The 19,453-nt window shown below is 37.5% G+C and overlaps 1 protein-coding gene across 1 annotated transcript in view; it reads right to left on the bottom strand.

Annotated features, from left to right (window-relative positions):
• LOC114654332 (receptor-type tyrosine-protein phosphatase F-like) overlaps positions 1-19,453 on the bottom strand; it is a 121,940-nt gene that overhangs the window by 9,940 nt on the left and 92,547 nt on the right. Inside the window, exons 19-27 of the mRNA XM_028804816.2 lie at positions 19,250-19,347; positions 16,141-16,257; positions 15,440-15,594; positions 12,210-12,345; positions 7,299-7,448; positions 5,276-5,375; positions 5,115-5,194; positions 2,376-2,510; positions 1,759-1,884 (exon numbers count right to left, since the gene is read on the bottom strand). Coding sequence (XP_028660649.1) covers positions 1,759-1,884; positions 2,376-2,510; positions 5,115-5,194; positions 5,276-5,375; positions 7,299-7,448; positions 12,210-12,345; positions 15,440-15,594; positions 16,141-16,257; positions 19,250-19,347 — 1,097 coding nt within the window. The remainder of the gene's footprint in view (positions 1-1,758; positions 1,885-2,375; positions 2,511-5,114; positions 5,195-5,275; positions 5,376-7,298; positions 7,449-12,209; positions 12,346-15,439; positions 15,595-16,140; positions 16,258-19,249; positions 19,348-19,453) is intronic.

Here is a 19,453-nt window from a genome sequence, read left to right as displayed (position 1 = left end):
GGAAAACGGGACTTGTTGTACCTACATGGAAAGGCAAGGGTGATCGCCTGGATTGCGGCAACTACAGGGGGATAACACTGCTCTCAGTGCCTGGTAAGGTCCTTGTTAGGGTCATCCTCAATAGGATCTGTGATCACTTGCTCATCTACCAGCAACCAGAGCAGTATGTTTTTTTTGTCTAAGAAGTCTACCATCGACTACATCATGGCACTGAGAGTTCTCATGTAGCACAAATGCAAATATAGGCAGCAATTTCCATAAAGTGTTCAACTCAGTTGATTCAACTGCCCAGTGGGACATCCTGAGACTTCACAGGATCTCCTCACAGTTGCTGGATATCATGGCTGGGCTGTACAATAGTACTGTGAGTGCTGTGCAGAGAGGAGGAAGATCCTCTGTGTTTTTTCCAGTTAATTCTGGGGTTTGTCAGGGACGTGTTCTTGCTCCTACTTTGTTCAATGCTTGCATGAACTGGGTGTTGGGCAGGGTCATGGAGTCCAGCAGCTGTGGGGCATCTGTTGGTAAAGAGAGATTCATTGATCTTGACTTTGCCGACTATGCTGTGATTTTTGAAGAGTCAATGTGAGGCTTTGATTGGGGCTCTCGAGAGACTGAGCGAGGAGTCTGAGTGCCTGGGCTTGCGAGTGTCCTGGAGGCATCTATTAGAGGAATCTGTGAGCAAGTGATACACCATCACACCATCTATGATCTGGTGACCCACATCCTGTTTACAGATGAATCGGGGCATTACGCACATCCAAATCTGTTCCTTGGAGAGTTGCATTCAGGGCAGCTGATGGAACAATCCTCTCATGCACAAGGAACAGAAAAAATATAAGAAAAGTGCACAAAGAAATGCACTTCTACTGTCAAGAATGCAACATTGGGCAATGTATTAGGTGACAGTCTTAAAAACATCTCACACAAAGCATGTGTACTATATCTGCATCAGTACAGTAGTGGATACTAGACATAACTTTCCTGCTATATTTATGATTGACGTTTTGGTATTTACATGTTTCTATTAGATGCAACAACAAAAAAAAATTCAGTATTTCTGACTCGTTCTTCTGGAGGTAAACATAATGCTAAGCTGGTTAAATCAATGCACCAGGAGATAAAGAGATAACAGAGGGTGAATACAGAGGGTTCACTGGAAAATGGAACAGTGGTCAGAAGATTACCAAAATGACTGTAACTAAAATGAGGAATGTGAGCTCTAAGTGAAATAAATATTGAAAGTGGTCCTAATTTTATCCAGATTGTCTTTCCTTTGTTAATCAACATTTTTTTTGTTTTTGAAGTTAATCCAAAAGCTAAGAAATTGAATGCTGTGCACCACCATCTTAAATAGTCTTTGGTGATGTCACACACAATGACAATGTCAAACTGCATGACAGGCAACAGAAATTGTTGCCAACGTCAATATATCAGACAACAAAATTACTCCACAGTGAGGTAAGCAAAATAACAATAGACGTTAATAAACAGGAGAAAGACAATTTCTAAAAAACAAATAAGGGTACAGAAAGGCAACAGATGGCCTGCAATTGCTATCACAAGAATATTCCTTCAGTGAGTTGTTCTGTAAAACTCAAAGGTGTTTATTTGGTATGCACTAAGATATTCAGTTTACTGGATCCCGAGCTGATAATTGAAATGACTTAGAATCCATTTATGTAGTAATGATTAAAAATACTTGTTAAGCAGCCAAATAACTGCATCTATAAAACAGTGCATTATGCTTATTTAGCTCACCTGTGCAGATTTGCTCAGCTCCAGCTTTGTAATGGTGTAGCCTGTGCTGAGCTGTGCTCCTGTAGTTTTAATATGAAATAGACTGTAACTGCATTCACCTGTCTGTGGCCAAAACACGGACGAGTTCTGAAACAAAAAAAAGATGACTGTGAACCAAACATTGTTGCCTGTTTTTTACAGCAAAGTTTGTAATCTTTCAGCTCAACTCCTATAAGTGCTTTACTGTATTCAGCTATCCAAAAAAAATAATTCAAACATAATCCATTCATCCATTTTCAAACCCATCTGCTGTGTCCAGTTCCAGAATCACATCGTACAGCACAAATGGATGGAAGGCTTAACATCCCAAAATGGAGGACAAACACATGGGGCCAAATTAGTGTCGTCAGTTAACTGCACTCGTGACATCTTTAGGATGTGGGAGGACATGAGAGTTGCAAAGATAAAAAAATCAAAGCAAAAATGGGGAACAATATGCGCAAACTGGATCAATATTCAAATTCAGTACACTGGAGCTGAGAGTTCTCAAATTTGTTTATTAAAACTATTTCAACATTGCAATTCAAGTCACTCTCAGTTTAATTATGTTTATTATTTTAAAATGAATTCTCCCTTACCTTTTCAATGCTTGCCTTGGTTTGCATTAACACAATTGCTGTGCATCGATAATCGTATACCAAAGCCCAAAAATCAGCAACTGTTTCTTCTAGAGGTACTTGTGTAAGAATAAAGCCATCTTCCTTCTGATAGCACTGTCAAGAGCAGCACAAGCAAGCAGATTAGGAAAGATGAGATGTGATGCTAAAGGCCATTTTGAAGTAATGAGTGTATGATTGTAGATGCTAAGTTATTGAATCCTTCCTAATTAATGTGCCACCTAAGAAGTGATTACTTCCTTCATTTATTGTGGTTATATTTTTATGAGATACAGTGCATCCAGAAAGTATTCACAGCGCATCACTTTTTCCACATTTTGTTATGTTACAGCCTTATTCCAAAATGGATTAAATTCATTTTTTTCCTCAGAATTCTATACACAACACCCCATAATGACAACGTGAAAAAAGTTTACTTGAGGTTTTTGCAAATTTATTAAAAATAAAAAAATTGAGAAAGCACATGTACATAAGTATTCACAGCCTTTGCCATGAAGCTCAAAATTGAGCTCAGGTGCATCCTGTTTCCCCTGATCATCCTTGAGATGTTTCTGCAGCTTAATTGGAGTCCACCTGTGGTAAATTCAGTTGACTGGACATGATTTGGAAAGGCACACGCCTGTCTATATAAGGTCCCACAGTTGACAGTTCATGTCAGAGCACAAACCAAGCATGAAGTCAAAGGAATTGTCGGTAGACTTCTGAGACAGGATTGTCTTGAGGCACATATCTGGGGAAGGTTACAGAAACATTTCTGCTGCTTTGAAGGTCCCAATGAGCACAGTGGCCTCCATCATCCGTAAGTGGAAGAAGTTTGAAACCACCAGGACTCTTCCTAGAGCTGGCCAGCCATCTAAACTGAGCGATCGGGGGAGAAGGGCCTTAGTCAGGGAGGTGACCAAGAACCCGATGGTCACTCTGTCAGAGCTCCAGATGTCCTCTGTGGAGAGAGGAGAACCTTCCAGAAGGACAACCATCTCTTCAGCAATCCACCAATCAGGCCTGTATGGTACAGTGACCAGACGGAAGCCACTCCTTAGTAAAAGGCACATGGCAGCCCGCCTGGAGTTTGCCAAAAAGCACCTGAAGGACTCTTAGACCATGAGAAAGAAAATTCTCTGGTCTGATGAGACAAAGATTGAACTCTTTGGTGTGAATGCCAGGCATCATGTTTGGAGGAAACCAGGCACCGCTCATCACCAGGCCAACACTATCCCTACAGTGAAGCATGGTGGTGGCAGCATCATGCTGTGGGGATGTTTTTCAGCGGCAGGGACTGGGAGACTAGTCAGGATAAAGGGGAAGATGACTGCAGCAATGTACAGAGACATCCTGGATGAAAACCTGCTCCAGAGCGCTCTTGACCTCAGACTGGGACAACGGTTCATCTTTCAGCAGGACAACGGCCTAAGCACACAGCCAAGATATCAAAGGAGTGGCTTCAGGACAACTCTGTGAATGCCCTTGAGTGGCCCAGCCAGAGCCCAGACTTGAATCCGATTGAACATCTCTGGAGAGATCTTAAAATGGCTGTGCACCGACGCTTCCCATCCAACCTGATGGAACTTGAGAGGTGCTACAAAGAGGAATGGGCGAAACTGGCCAAGGATAGGTGTGCCAAGCTTGTGGCATCATATTCAAAAAGACTTGAGGCTGTAATTGCTGCCAAAGGTGCATCGACAAAGTATTGAGCAAAGGCTGTGAATACTTATGTACATGTAATTTCTCCATTTTTTATTTTTAATAAATTTGCAAAAACCTCAAGTAAACTTTTTTCACGTTGTCATTATGGGGTGTTGTGTGCAGAATTCTGAGGAAAAAAATGAATTTAATCCATTTTGGAATAAGGCTGTAACATAACAAAAGGTGGAAAAAGTGATGCGCTGTGAATACTTTCCAGATGCACTGTATGTCCCAATGCAGAATGGTGCAAATAAAGATTGAACTTTTAAAAGCATCATAACATAAGATTACCGACTGCACAGCCCTGAGATGGCCGAAATATTTAAAGGAGCATCAAGATTGAGTGACACAGTGGGGAAAGGCATAGCTGCACATAAAATATAAAAAAAAACAGGTGACTACATACAGCTCATGCACAGGAAGGCCACTTTAAAATTCTAATCATTTGGAAAAGAGACTATTTAAAAAGTGTAATTGTTTCTTTAATTTAATCATTAATTATATGTTTGTGACTTTCATTGTATTTCTCTCAGTCATTCCATTTTAATGTTAACATTATTCAAAGTTATTGTCTGTTTTTACCTACATTTTTATTACTCTTTAATTTAATATTGTTTTTTTTGTATCAGTATGCTGCTGCTGGAGTATGTGAATTTCCCCTTGGGATTAATGAAGTATCTATCTATCTATCTATCTATCTATCTATCTATCTATCTATCTATCTATCTATCTATCTATCTATCTATCTATCTATCTATCTATCTATCTATCTATCTATCTATCTATCTATCTATCTATCTATCTATCTATCTATCTATCTATGTAGCCACTTTTCCACAATAAATGCAACATAAACTGATATATACAAGTTAGTGTGAGTCAAGGCCGTTGGATAACCCTAATGTAATTATTTTTAGAGTCACTCAGTGGGTCAGAGGCAGAGGCCACAAGATCACGCTACCTGTGAAAAATGTAACAGAAAAAAAAATGAGGTGCATATTTATCATTTGAGCTTACGTTCACGAAGACTGCATTAATATATCCAGGCGAGCCATCCTTATTTGTGACTGACATTAGAGGTGTTAAGACTTCATCCCCTGCTGAGAGAGACACTTATGAAGATCTCAAGCGTTTTGTGTTTAAATGCTTCTTATTGAAGACTCAGCCGCCTACTGTACCTGGCAGGATGTCAGTATTTCTGTTTTTGTGTCTGTTGGAGTCTTTCTGGGCATTTCTGCAGGGCTGCAATCTGTACAGATCTGAAATCCTATCAAGAACCTAAAGACATCATTATTAGACAAGTAGTTTACATTTCATATGAAATCATTTCTGATTTTGTTCTAATTTATTAAAACTTTAATAGGTCTACATACATAGGATGGTCTACCTAAATGTAATTCTTATAATTTAAAAATAAGTAATTAAATAGACCATATTCTGGTCACATTTAGGTTTGGTAGAGGTGCAAGGATTTAAATGCTTTTGTAAGTTAATTCATATTATACAAAATAAACTTAAAAAGTGAAAAGGGCGATTTGTTCATCTAGAACAGGGGTGGGCAATGTCGGTCGTGGAGAGCCGAAGTGGCTACAGGTTTTCATTCAAACCCAGTTGCTTACTTAGAAACCAATCCTTGTCAATCCCAGACCTTATTTAATTTTATGGCTTGTTGCTCTTCAATGTAAGGTCTTATATCGTAGGATATCATCCAAATGATTTGAAGCCCAAAAAGGATAATTTTCAGTCTGTCACATTTTTCTATTAAGTGTTTTATTACATCAAACAGTGTATGATGAACAGAAACAGATGTAAATGGAAACAAGCTAGATGGAGAACTGCTGGCTGCTTTGTCATTTACATCTTATTGTTAATAAGGAGCCATTAAAACAGTGAATTCAGCTGTTTAAGATTGAAATAAGCAATTAAGGGTGGGGAACCTTAACAAGCGAGACCACTAAAATGAAGCATCAAAACGTCACCTGAGCAATAAGTGCTTCTTCACCAGCAATTATTGACTTTTCATTAAGAAATTGGTTTGGAACAAAAACCTGCAGCCATTGTGGCTCTCCAGGACCGATATTGCCCACCCATGATATAGAAGATATTACAGAGTCTGTTAAAGTGAACTGACCAGAACAGAAAAAATGAAGAATCCACAATTAAATTAATTGAAAATTAATTTGAGGTTAAATAAAATATTAAGACAGATACTTTTGAGTCAAGCTGATGAAATAAAAGTAGATCACTCTTGTGATAGTGGTAGAGAGTGGCAACATCTTTTTTTTTTTGTTCTTTTATTTCGCCTTATACAATTTCTTGTATTAGGAATTTGTTAGTTTTCACATACCCCTTGGGGTCAGAGTGCAGGGTCAGCCATTGTACAGCGCCCCTGGAGCAATTACAGGTTAAGGGCCTTGCTCAAGGGCTCAGCAGAGTAGGATCTCTTTTGGCAGTGACAGGGATTCGAACCGGCAACCTTCGGGGTACCAGCACAGATCCTTAGCCTCAGAGCCATCATTCCTCCCTGAACATCTTGTATGTCGATTGAAAATGCCAGTATGACGACACGTACAATCTAATTTAATCTAATCTGAAAATGCATGCCTCCCAGTAAGTAGACCTGGGTTCGCTTCCTGGACCCTCCCTGCGTGGAGTCTGCATGTTCTCCCCGTGTCTGCGTGGGTTTCCTCCGGGTGCTCCAGTTTCCTCCCACAGTCGAAAACATGCAGGTTAGGTACATTGGCGATCCTAAATTGTCCCTAGTGTGTGCTTGGTGTGTGGGGGTGTGTGTGAGTGTGCCCTGCAGTGGGCTGGCACCCTGCCCGAGGATTTATTCCTGCCTTGCACCCTGTGTTGGCTGGGATTGGCTCCATCAGACCCCCATGACCCTGTGTTGGATAATGACTGACTGACTGACTGAAAATGCATATGACAAAACTATTATTACTCCTCTGTTTACTTTTACAACTTATATTATTAAATTCTTTCAGCTGAATGCTGCAATACAGGAGAATAATCTGTTTACTATTATATAATAAACGTAAAAGAAATAACTGGAAAACAAAGTTAGTATCTACAATCCCAGTTCCATACCATATATATGAAATACAAAGAGCATAGCATAACATTTTCAAACCTGCCTAAGAATGCTATTTTATGTAAATCGAGCAACAGAGTGCAAAAGATCATTTTTCTATTCACCTTAAATTCCTGTTGGAATCCATTTTTTCTTGTTTGTTGGTGACATTTCTCCAAACACTTCACCTTGTTATGGACATCCTGAATTTTAATATTTGTGTCTCCACATTCCAGAAATTCAATCAGTGAGTCGTAGATGAACATGTACTGATCCTGAACCAAATGAAAATGAAAATATCCTTTTCTTTAATCATAAAACAAGATGATTACCTAAATAATGCTTGTTTAGTTTCTTGCAAGAGCTAAGAAATTTAGAGAGGCCCAAACACGATAAGTGCATGGAGTGCTAGAGATGGATTTGCAGAAATGTGTCTGTGTGAATAAAAGGAAAAAGCGATTGGCTGACCAGATCAGATTGCATCTATTATTATTGTATTTTATACACCATTAAATATAAATATTTATTTAAATAAATAACTTATACTTATTGCCCTTTAGATCTGCTACTCCATGAATGGCAAACTTTTGGCCTATAATCAGTTGGGATTCAGAATGTGGTGTGCTAATGGGCTCAGAATTTATTTAAAAGCAAAGGTGCCAGGATCTTTATTTTTAATTAGGAATTGCGGTCCCACAGAGATCGGTGTTGGGGCAATTGACCTTTTTAATTTATAGTCATCTGTTCATTATTGAATCAGCCTAGCCCATTTCAGGGTCACAGGATTTAGAGATTAACCAGGGAATATTGGGGTACAACACAGACTGTGGGTCTTATGAACACACTGACCACATTCTTATATGTGGCCAGTATAGAGACACCAATTAAAAAGATTTGGGATTTAAAATTACAGTACTGATTTAGATCAAACTATAACTAATGTCATTTAAATTTACAGATGAAACTAAATAGATTAGACAGCAAAATACAGTATATATTGTCAGAGTGGGTTTAAATTTGAGTAGATAAGTAGATACATTGCAGATGAAGTTTAATGTAAATAAAGTTTTCCGTTAAGAGAGAACAAATTTCAGTATTAATTGCACAATGAGGTTCCGCAACTAGAAAAATCAGCCTGTGATAAGAGGTCTGTGGCACATTGCAGGTTTTTAAATAAATAATTATGTCCTAAGAGCATGCAGGCTCAAAACGGGTGCAGATGTGTGCATGACGGCGCTGCTCCAGGGTTCATTGTGGTGCTGGGCTGATCGCACACTCACGTGCAAATGTGAACAGATCAGCCAGGTGCTTCAGTCACACCTCGGAGTAGGCGGAGGGTCACATCAGCACCCGATCAGGCCATATAAAGGAGCCTGCATGGCAGAGAGGGAAGGGAACGAGAAAAGAGACAAGAACAGAAAGAATGTAAAAGAGAGAACAGAGGTTAAAGTGAAAGAAAGAAAGAGAGAGTGAGAGGCAGGAATGGGAGAGCCAATGCTATGAGGAATGGAGGCCGGTGGTTGGGAGCGAACTTCAGGGAGAGGAGCCTGGGGCTGAAGAAGGGGCACTCCTATTCAGTGATGCTGGGGGAGTGAGTGGCTTGGCATGGTGCCTCATGGATGCCAAAGGACTGGCACAGGGGACCAGAGCCAGGTATTTATGGTTGACTGTAACCTGTCGGCAGGTGGCACCTCTGGCTGTAAGGTCCAGATAGGGTAAGCAGAGGTGATGCCAGGTTTTAGAAGGAAGCATTGGGGCTCATAATTTTTAGAGTTGTCTCCGGATTTTAACTTCATTTAAATGGATTTATTTAGTGACTTTTTAACCTCCACATATTTATCACTGGTTTTATGGATTTTTTATTTATTTAAAGAGTAATTTGATGCACTGCACTTTTGAACACTGTTTTAGATTAATTTAAATAAAAACACTGTCCTTTTTTGCAGCATCCCCTTGCTGAATGTGTGTTTCCTCATTTGCTTGGCTCATCTTGGTTTATGGCTGTTGATGGTTCCGTGATGAAGAGGCTCCCAGACGCGATAAGGGAGAATGGAGCTAACCTGGATCTTCAACACAGTCCCATGAAAAAGACTTACAAGACCAGTAGACTAGACAGTACAAAGAAGCAATTAAAGATATATATATATATATATATATATATATATATATATATATATATATATATATATATATATTTTTTTTTACAGGTGCTGGTCAGGCAAAATGACACCTTTTATTGGCTAACTAGAAAGATTACAATATGTGCTCGGGGGTCGCGTAACTATAATGGCTAACACGGTACAACACCCTAGTACTACAGGTGCTGGTCATAAAATTAGAATATCATGACAAAGTTGACTTATTTCAGTAAATTATTTCAGTAAATAAATGGAATGGAATTACTGAAATAAATCAACTTTGTCATGATATTCTAATTTTATGACCAGCACCTGTATATACTAGAGGGCTTCGCCCCCTGCTCGCTTCGTTCGCCAACCCCCATGTTTGTTTTTCCGGATACACACTTTTATGATTTTTTTTTTTTGAATTGTTGCTATTTCATTAGTTTCACTTTTATTTCAGAACTTCTGTAAAAACAATATTTGTAATCTTGCGAGTCCCAAAATGCTGAATCTTTTTAATGAGGTCAGGACAGGTTTCTCTGTTTGAAATTTCAGCACAGACAAAACGATCTATATCATCAGCAGTTAATAATTTATTTTTACAAAGTAAAAAAGTAAGTAGAGTTCTGCATTGGACTCCTGTCTGTAAAGTCGTGCTATTTTCCTCTCACAGTTCCAAAAGTACATGGGGTTACCAAGGTGATACCCCAGCTTTTGTCTAGGTTTTTGTACAAGGGCTAGACAGAACGTTTTTGACTCCTCGGGTAAATTTAGCTTTTTAAATAAGCAGATAGATAAATATATATACATGAACGAAGTAACCAATAAATGCGTGTGTGGTAAACTCCGTTTTTGAAATTCTCAAGATTCTTTATTTGTCACATGCATAGTTATACAGGACAACACGCAGTGAAATGCATCCTGATCCGCTTACCAAAAACTGTGCAAAGTTAGAAGAAAATCAGTTAGATTAACAAAAAGTCATATATTGAAAGATAACAGTATAGTAGAACATAATAAATAAGTAAAATTATGTGAATAAAGTAGAATTAAGTGTTAAGGTGCAATAGTGTAGTAATTATTGTGCAAAACCAAAGTTAGACTGGTGAATAGTTAAATAAGGCAGTTTGTTTGTTTGCGCTACTGCGATCTTTACTTTCTTTTTTTATATTTTCTAATTTTCCTACTTTCATATCCTTTAATTTTCTCCACATGTGTATAGCGCCGTTTTTTTTTTTTTGAGCCTTTCTAATTTCACTGGTTTCATAGTCTCTAACCTGCTCTGCATGTGTTTAGCGCCAACGATTGTAAACGCCTTTATGAAGTTCTACATTGTCTTTTACTCTTTGTCTTTTAATTCTGAGCCGGATTGGACGTGCTTTTTTTTCAATTCCACTTGTTCCAGGCTGATAATTACTTTCCTTATTTTCTGAATTTGCACCTCGATTATTCTTTTTTGCTCTTTTTTCACTCCAACACATTTGAGTCTCTTTTCTCCGCGCTGCTTTCTTCTTCACTTAGATGTCAACATTTCATTTATAATGTACTGTCCTTATACGCTTTATATGCGCTGAGAGCCCTGGATCTGTGTATGCTCAAATCCTATTGTCCTATTTGATAGATTGTAAGTAGGGTGTGTCTTTGGTCTCGCGGGTCTTTAAAATGTCTTACGAGAAGATCACGTATCGTAGCCTTTATATATATATACTAGGGGGCTGTGCCCCCTACTCGCTTCGCTCATCCACCCCACAACCCCCACCCCTGGGGGCACACTTCACGCTCACCACTTTGCATCTCTGCCGCTTACGTTGTGAAGGGGGGGGGGCTGAATGTACGGTAAGGAAATGTGGACGAATCAGCTGCTGGCTGTCTGGTAGCTGCTACTGAGCTGCGTGATCTGCATGTCGCGCTGTGCATCGATCATTTAAAAGCCTGTACAGCAGCTGTCCTTTTCTCTCACTTCCTTGTCTCGTGGGATGTTAAAGTGTCTCCGAGAAATTGTTTGTAAGTAGGGTGTGATGTGTAAGAAGTCTCGCGGGACTTCAAAGTGTCTCTCCGAGATGATCATGTCTCGACCCAAGATTTCTTTATATATATATATATATATATATATATATATATATATATATATATATATATATATATATATATATATATATATATATATTGGCCCGTTTTACAAATTTATTCGGTTTTGAGATCAAACTTTAACCTGTTATCAATGATTGTCCCAAGATATTTGTAGTGCTTACTGTTGATACAATAGTAGGAGGGGAGCACCTAAAATTGACAGCCATATTCTTGATTGTAAAGACATTTAGCTGTAAAAAGGAATAAACAGACCATTGCAAAAACTCATCAACAACTGGTCCATGGCTGTCCTCCAGATCTTGCTAAAGACACACGATGACAGAGTCATCTACACATTTCAAGATATATCTGTCCTTATATGAACTCCTGCTGTCATTTGTGTATAAAAGAAACAGATGAGGAGACAGACAGCCGCCTTGGGGTGATCCAGTGAATGAGTAAAGACTGGCATAATAACATGTAGGGTGAGAAGTTAAAAAGTGTTGCAAAATAGCAGACCGATTAAGAAAGCTGCAGCCACAGGGGTTCACTATGACTGAACTTGAAAAATCCTTGAACTTGAAAACTTTAGGGTACAGATTAGGCTGTTCAATAAAAGGCAGCAAGAAGATGACACGTTTGCATTAAAAATGAATTTATAAAACTAGTCTGGTATATAGCATCATCTATATTTATTATAATTCTGGTCAACATGCCATAAAAATGAATATACAGACAGAAATATAGCAGGTGCAACCCAGAATTCAAAAGGCATTACCAACAAAAAGCTGACATTACTCCATGTTTTAATCCTAAGAAAAATAAAAAAAACAAAAGCCTTACCAGTGTTTGCACCATGTTCATGCGTTGCTCTCTCATTTTGGATACACATTGGACAACATCCACCCTTTTCTCATCTTTTGCCATCATTAAAAGATAGTCCAGGGCAATTAAAGTGCCAGTGCGGCCAATTCCTGCACTAAACATAATAAAATAAGAGATATCAGACCATTTGCCATTCAGCTTTTATTATTCAAAACCAAAGTTCATTTCACTAAACACTGAATGCCTAAAATAATCACATAAAATAATTCTTGTTGCTTTAAAGTAGTAATAGGAACTTCTTAAAGTTTTTAAAAATGAGTAATTAGTGGCTTTATTGACTGTTGCAACCTCAGTGAAGAAACACTTTTTCAATATGAAAGAAAGCAAACATATAATACATGTTCTCTGTTCCATGTTATACATGGACAACTTTGTCATTGGAGCTTGTTGAAGACAACTAATTTTTATAATGAAGATCATTACATACTTCACAAGGAAAAAGGAAAAATGATGTAGTGTTTATGTTAGCTACGAGTGCTCTTCAACTGGTAACAGAAGAACAAGAAAAACTCTGTAGCAGTCAGTGGTCAGTCCTCCTCTCTAACCAACAACTACAGACACTGGCAACATGATATGTGATCCATTCAGATGTTTCCATTGAGTCCTGGGAATCCAATGAAAAAATCAGTCTTCATTGATTTCACACCAATGTGTGTTTGTGTGTGTGTCTCTCTCTTTCCCCAAGTCTCCCAAGTGAGCCCTATATACTGTAGTATATGTATCTGTTCACATTCAAAGCCAGGTTGGGTAAAGTGTGGAGACTCCCAGTTAAATCAAAATGCATGGAAGCTAGCTTTCTTCACAACCATAAGCAAGACAAGGCTAAGGGATCACAGCCATTCCTTCAGAGGCTACACTTGAACACACACATTTCTTTCTGTGATAACTTCAACTCCCGTGAGACGAGACGTTTGGTAGGAGATTTTTACAAGTCCCGCACTCCTCTCAACCATATTCAACCATGCACACGATCCAATCACCTCTCATTCGAGGGAGTGCTTTTGTCAAACACACTTCCTGCACTCTCAGCTCTTATAAATTTTATGTTTTCCTCATTTGAAGTCATTTATGAAAAGTCCTCCGTTTCATCCTTTAAAGGATCTTTTCTGGACAGTATTATTATACATACAATCTATTCTTTTCATTTGTAATAGTCCATTTCTGGACAATAATTCTATATGTTCTAGATGACACATCAACGAGTAAGCGAAGAAGAAAAGGCAGCGTGTCGAAAAGAGGCCCAAAAGCGTTGGAGAGAAAAGAATTAAAAAAAGAACAATAATAATCTAAGTGCAAATTCAGAAAATAAGGAAAGTAATAATCAGCCCGGACCAAGTGGAATTGAAAACCTAGCAGGTCCAAGCGGGGAGGGAAATAAAAGACAAAGAGTAGAAGACAAAGTAGGACATCGTAAAGAGTTTCAAAAACATTGGTGTGATACACATGCAGAGCAGGTTAAAGATTATGAAAGTAGTAAAATTCGAAAGGAATGAAAAACTGATAGTAAAGATCGCATTAGCGCTAACAAACAGAAATTATTACTTGGTGAAATAACAGAACAATGAAAAGAGATCGAATATATAGACATAGGTGATATGACAGAAGTATATAGATATTGTTCGGCTTTAAAGTTTAAGTAGGAAACTTGTAGATTGTCTAATTCGTGTTGCCATCAGGGAAAAGTAGTGTTTCTTACCAATGAAGAAGCATATCTGCGAGAATTAAAAGATTTGTTGTTTGGCAGATGTTTTTACTGAAGTGTTATAGTAAAAGTGTAAGTTTAAAAAGTACTTGCGTGTTAATTTCAAAGCCAAACAGAACGAAAACGTATAACTCAATGAATACCTCTGACGCAACATGAAACATAATTTTCTTTCAATTTATTACGTTTTACTATTTTTTACTAAAAAGTAGGCTTATTTACTAGAGAGAAAGAAACTATATTCACTCATGGGCAGTTATACGTTGCATTGTCACGATGTAAATCCAAACACAGAACCAAAATTCAATGCGATATTGACAACAGTTAATTCCAAATATTGTTTTTACTGAAATATTACAGTAAAAGTGTAAGTTTAAAAAGTATTTGCGTGTTAATTTCAAAGCCAAACAGAACGAAAATGTTTAACTCAACAAATACCGTTAACGCAACATGAAACATAAATTAAGCAATTAATTACGTTTTATTATTTTTAACTATGGTTAATTACTCGCTGTAATATAAAATAGTTCTATTATGCATATGTAACAGTTCCTATGAAAAAATACAATTGCTTTAAATTGTACATCCGGTTACCCATACCCGGGGTCTGCGAGTGAAGCGAGCAGGGAGCAGAGCCCCCTAGTAAGTTAAATAAAAACAGATATAACATACAAAGCAAAGCAAAAATGCTGCACTGCTGCAGACTCAAGACTCAAGATGTCACCATCGTAAACCACCCCATTTTTCTGCATTTTTGAATTTTTTCAGTTTTCCCTACAGTACAGAAAATATTTATTTGCAAAAAGTATTTCCCTATAATTTTAAATCCTGCAGAAGAAACGACAGCAGTCACTTTTGATAGCTGACACTACAGGTATATGATTTCAATGCTTATTACATCATTACATATTAATTACAAATAGGGAAAATTATTTATTTAATAATGACTCAGTGGGCGTTTTTTATACACAACTGAAAATTAGCCTCTGAAAGGTTCAAATATAAATCTATATTATCCACCAGAAATAAATTTGTTATAATTGAAACAGAATTTAGGATTAAAGTTAGGGAAATGATCACACTAATAATCAGTAATCACTTTTGTGAGTACCGTATGGTCAACTGTTCCTTTCTCTGTAAGTTACACCATTTCCCTCTGAAAAACCTGACTTGGTTCCTGATTTTCACAACTCGCTCCAAAATAGCCAAATTCAAAAGAGGTTTGGTTGCATTAAACAGTAAAATAATGAGCTTTTTGCAATGTTTAGAAACAGTTTAGAATCTTTGGGGAACCAGGGGTGGACAAGACTCATCTCGTTTTTCTCACTTTTCTTCTGTTCTAGGAATGGAGTATGGAGATCACCATCTGGGGAGTTTCTGCCATTATCTGTCGTTTTAACCCTTAATCAAACAAATGTCACCAGAACCTCACGTGACCTTACTGCTATGCTGCATGGGGGTCTGGTTTGCTTGGCTGAGTCCATACCTGCAATGAACGATGACAGGACCACTGTTGGGATTTACAATAGTATGAATTTTATGCACTATTTGTCTCAGTCCACTGGCTGTTTTAGGTACCCCATGGTCAGGCCAAGCAGTATAGAGGCTGTGGGTTATCGTCCTTCGCAAACAAGAACCTTCCTGTGAGGGACATAAAATAGAAACAGCTATGATCCTCAAGTTGGATAGAATTATAGATGAAAGAACAGAAGAAGGAAAGCAATAATGAAATGTTAAATTTTGTATGAAAGATGTGTTGGCTGGGATTGGCTCCAGCAGACCCCCGTGATCCTGTGTTCGGAATCAGCGGGTTGGGAAAATGGTATGGTATGGTATGATCTGGAAAAAAATCAATATTAAAATAGCAAAGAACTATCGAGAGAAAATACAATGACTCTTTTAACAATGATCCTATTTAAGTAATTACACTTCTGATTTGACAGATGACAAATAATAAACAGATCCTGTTAGAAAGAAAAAGTCTAAAGGTACATCTTAACTCCAAAAGTATAATAAAAGTTGAAAGTGCTGAATTCACCCTTAAAGCTAACACTGGTTTACTCTTCTTTTGGTTTTCTGGCACAAACAGAAACTTTATTTTACCCTAAAGGTATAATCATACTGTATATCCAGATGAATAAAAACCACAAATGGAATAAATAATGTGTTAATTATATGGAATATTACCTTTGTCATTTCAAATATTCGAGTAATAACCTCCAAGGTTTTCTCTGTTTTTAATAATGTGATTGCAAAATCTCCATAGTTGTCAGATGTGTCAGGCCAGTACTTGGCACATTTAATCTGTAAGATATCACATTAAAGAGTAAAATTAAAATGACATATGATTGCAAAATAACACATAATTTTTTCAGACTCAATTATTACTCCCTTAACTGTCTGTCATTAAAATGAATAAATGCAGTACAATATCTGATATTTTATATCTAACAATATAGCATATTTAATATGAAATAATTTGGATATTAATATTCATTTATAATATTATTTTGCTTTTAAAATTGGCTTAATTTTTAAAAATAATACTTTTATTACTACATTGTAAATCATGAACAGCTACAATGGATAATCTGGTTATAATGTAACATTTTTAAGCCCATTTAATCTAATGCCAAGATCTGGAATCTTAATGGTTAATGTTAAATTCTCGTTCTTTTGGTTTCAAGTCCTTCTTGTCATTGGCTTATTTCTGGGATATTGTTATTCAAGTGTTTTTCTATCAGTTATTGTTTGGAAGGTGAAAAATAGGGGGCCCTATGGATCTGGGATCCCCAATTAAACCCTTTTACCACCTTAAACCGTGAAAATAAATATTGACTGTGGTCCTTCCATAGTAGCACAGAGCTGTCATTCCTGTCTCACAGCACCAGGATTTGCATGGGGCTTGCATGTTCGCCCTGTTCATTTATGGATGGATTGATATCAGTGAGTATGCTTAACTGATTACCTGTTTTTAATCTAAATATTGGAAATGTGTCAGTAATACTATTTAAAATAAATTTAGTATTGTGCTGTGAAGTAAATAACACCCACCCTTTTTTTTATATCCCCAGCCCCAGCTCCCAAAGATTATAGGTGACACATCACACCAGTTCACATTGTTTCAAAATATCTATAACAAATAGCTGGATTAAAGCTAAACAGATTTTTTTATAGTAAACTGGATTGGATGCAGCATACTCATTTCTGTTTGACTGTGTGATTGAACAATACAAAGAACCAGCATACTGTCCAGCATGTTTGCTTCTTTCCTTAAACCAGTGCTTCTGCGATAATCACTGGCTCCCTGTGACCCTAAACTGGACAGATTAAATTTACTGCTCAGCACATGTACGATTAAATGCACAGTATATGCCTATAATGTCTGTTCACTTGATTGCAGGCTATGCTTGTATTTAACCTCCTCCTCACCAGCTATCACTAGACGGCCAGAGCACATGTGTGCCTGATGTTGCCCATGGCAGCAGGCAATGTCTTTTCTTTTTTAAGTGCTAGGAATGAGCTTCTTTGGTAATTCCTTTATTGTACGAAAAGAAAAAAGCTCATATTGAAAATGAATGATCAAAACCACACACTGTCACTCAGACTACAGACTGTTTGACATCCATGGCTGCAGAGTACTACCTGATTATAATGGCATACTAAAAATGCCTTTTTATTCATACCAGAGAAACAAAAGCAGTAACAGCTTGGAGACAAGAGAGAGCAATTTTGACTATTCTGTGACCCCTGAAAAGGCCAAAAGTGCTGTAGATAATAATAACGAATTCTGGTCTGGAGCTACAGATAAGATGTTATGAACATTTTTTTTAATCTAATATCACAGAAAGCAATGCAAGTTAGCCAGATCTCTTACAACCTTGTAATTGTCAAAATATGATATGATGACCAGAGCAAGAGGTTCTATGTCAATTGAATATTTTTTTATTTACATGTCATTTTATTATTGATATGATTACTTGCACTGATCAGTTTTCAAATTGTTTTTCATAATTATACAAATTGTGCATATTTTAATATTTTAGTTATTTATTGGCTGTGGTACCCATCAAAGGCAAGTTGATATCTAAGTAATCAAAATAGACTTTGGTGTTAATGCTTGCTATGCACCATTTGTAATGAATAAAGTATTAAAATGCATTGCATTTGTCAATCCACCAGATTGCACATCACAAACATTTCTAGTAATAGAATGCAGCACTACAAATATTTGTAATGTGCAATCTGTTGGATTGACAAATGTAGGGCATATGCCTCTGCTATATGCCATTTGGTATGAGATTCATAAAAGCAATGTTAAATTTTGTGATATGCCAGCTGTAGGAATGAAAGAGACATAGAAACCAAACAGACACACAGACACTTGTTATTTTATTACGGTGGATATTTATGCAGAGTCATAACAAAAACAAAGGCTTGACACCTCATCAGAAGCACAGGCAGCACAGCCTTTAGAATCATAAGCTCAAGAGAAGAAATCTTCCATGCCTGAACTGTTTTAGGATTTGTCCACAACCTAACAGAGAGGCAAAACAACCAGAGTTTCTATGGATGAAACAGTGTCATACAGGACAGTGGACTGCATTCCCTGGAATGCCTGTTCACCTAAATGGAGATAAAACATATCACAAACACATACCTTCACATTAGCAAGTTAGCATACTGTTACGACATAGAATTGCACTGTATCAAATTGTGACTGCATTGCATGTATCAAATCATAATGTGAATTTTGTGAATCATTGCACCCCTACAATTTAACTAGCAACTTGGATGTTTTACAGTATTTGAACCCTATAATAAGACACGTTTGTCAGAGAGAAAATGCATAGAGATATTATTCATCCATCTATCCATCTTCCAAACCTGCTATATCCTGAGCAGGGTTGCAGGGATGCTGCAGGCTTTCCCAGCAAGCAAAGGCACAAGGCAGGAATCCCTGGACAGGGTGACAGTCCAATTGGAAGGCAAACACACAACCACACACACTAGGACCAGTTTAGCATCACCAGTTCACCTAACTTGCATGACTTTGGACTGAGGGCGGAAACCAAAGAACCCAAAGGAAATCCATAAAGATACGGGGAGAACATGCAAACTCCACCAAGGGGGAACAGGGGACGTGAACCCCGGCTTTCTTATTGCGAGGCAGCAGCACTACCATTACACCAATGTGCCACCCTTGGTATTATTCAGTAAATTGTTATCCACTGATTACTTTTGATGAGCCTGACTTTACTGTGTTTCCACTTTAAACATAAACACAAAACAGTACCGTTTGATTTTCTGTGAGATTTGTAAGCATGATGATCATTTCAGAATTCTCCTGCCAAACCATACTCCAGAAGTCCTCAATGGTTGATTCAAGTGGCCCTGAAAAAAAGAAAGAGATTGGAGTGATGAAAGAGAAATGTAAAATGTACTGAATAATCTGAGAGGATCAGCTCCAACTCTATAAATTAGTCAAGTGATACTCGGT

This window comes from Erpetoichthys calabaricus, chromosome 7 (genome assembly GCF_900747795.2).
Source record: "Erpetoichthys calabaricus chromosome 7, fErpCal1.3, whole genome shotgun sequence".
NCBI lineage: Eukaryota > Metazoa > Chordata > Cladistia > Polypteriformes > Polypteridae > Erpetoichthys > Erpetoichthys calabaricus.
The sequence above is the reverse complement of the archived record's forward strand: the minus strand, read 5'-3'. Positions and strand labels throughout refer to the sequence as shown.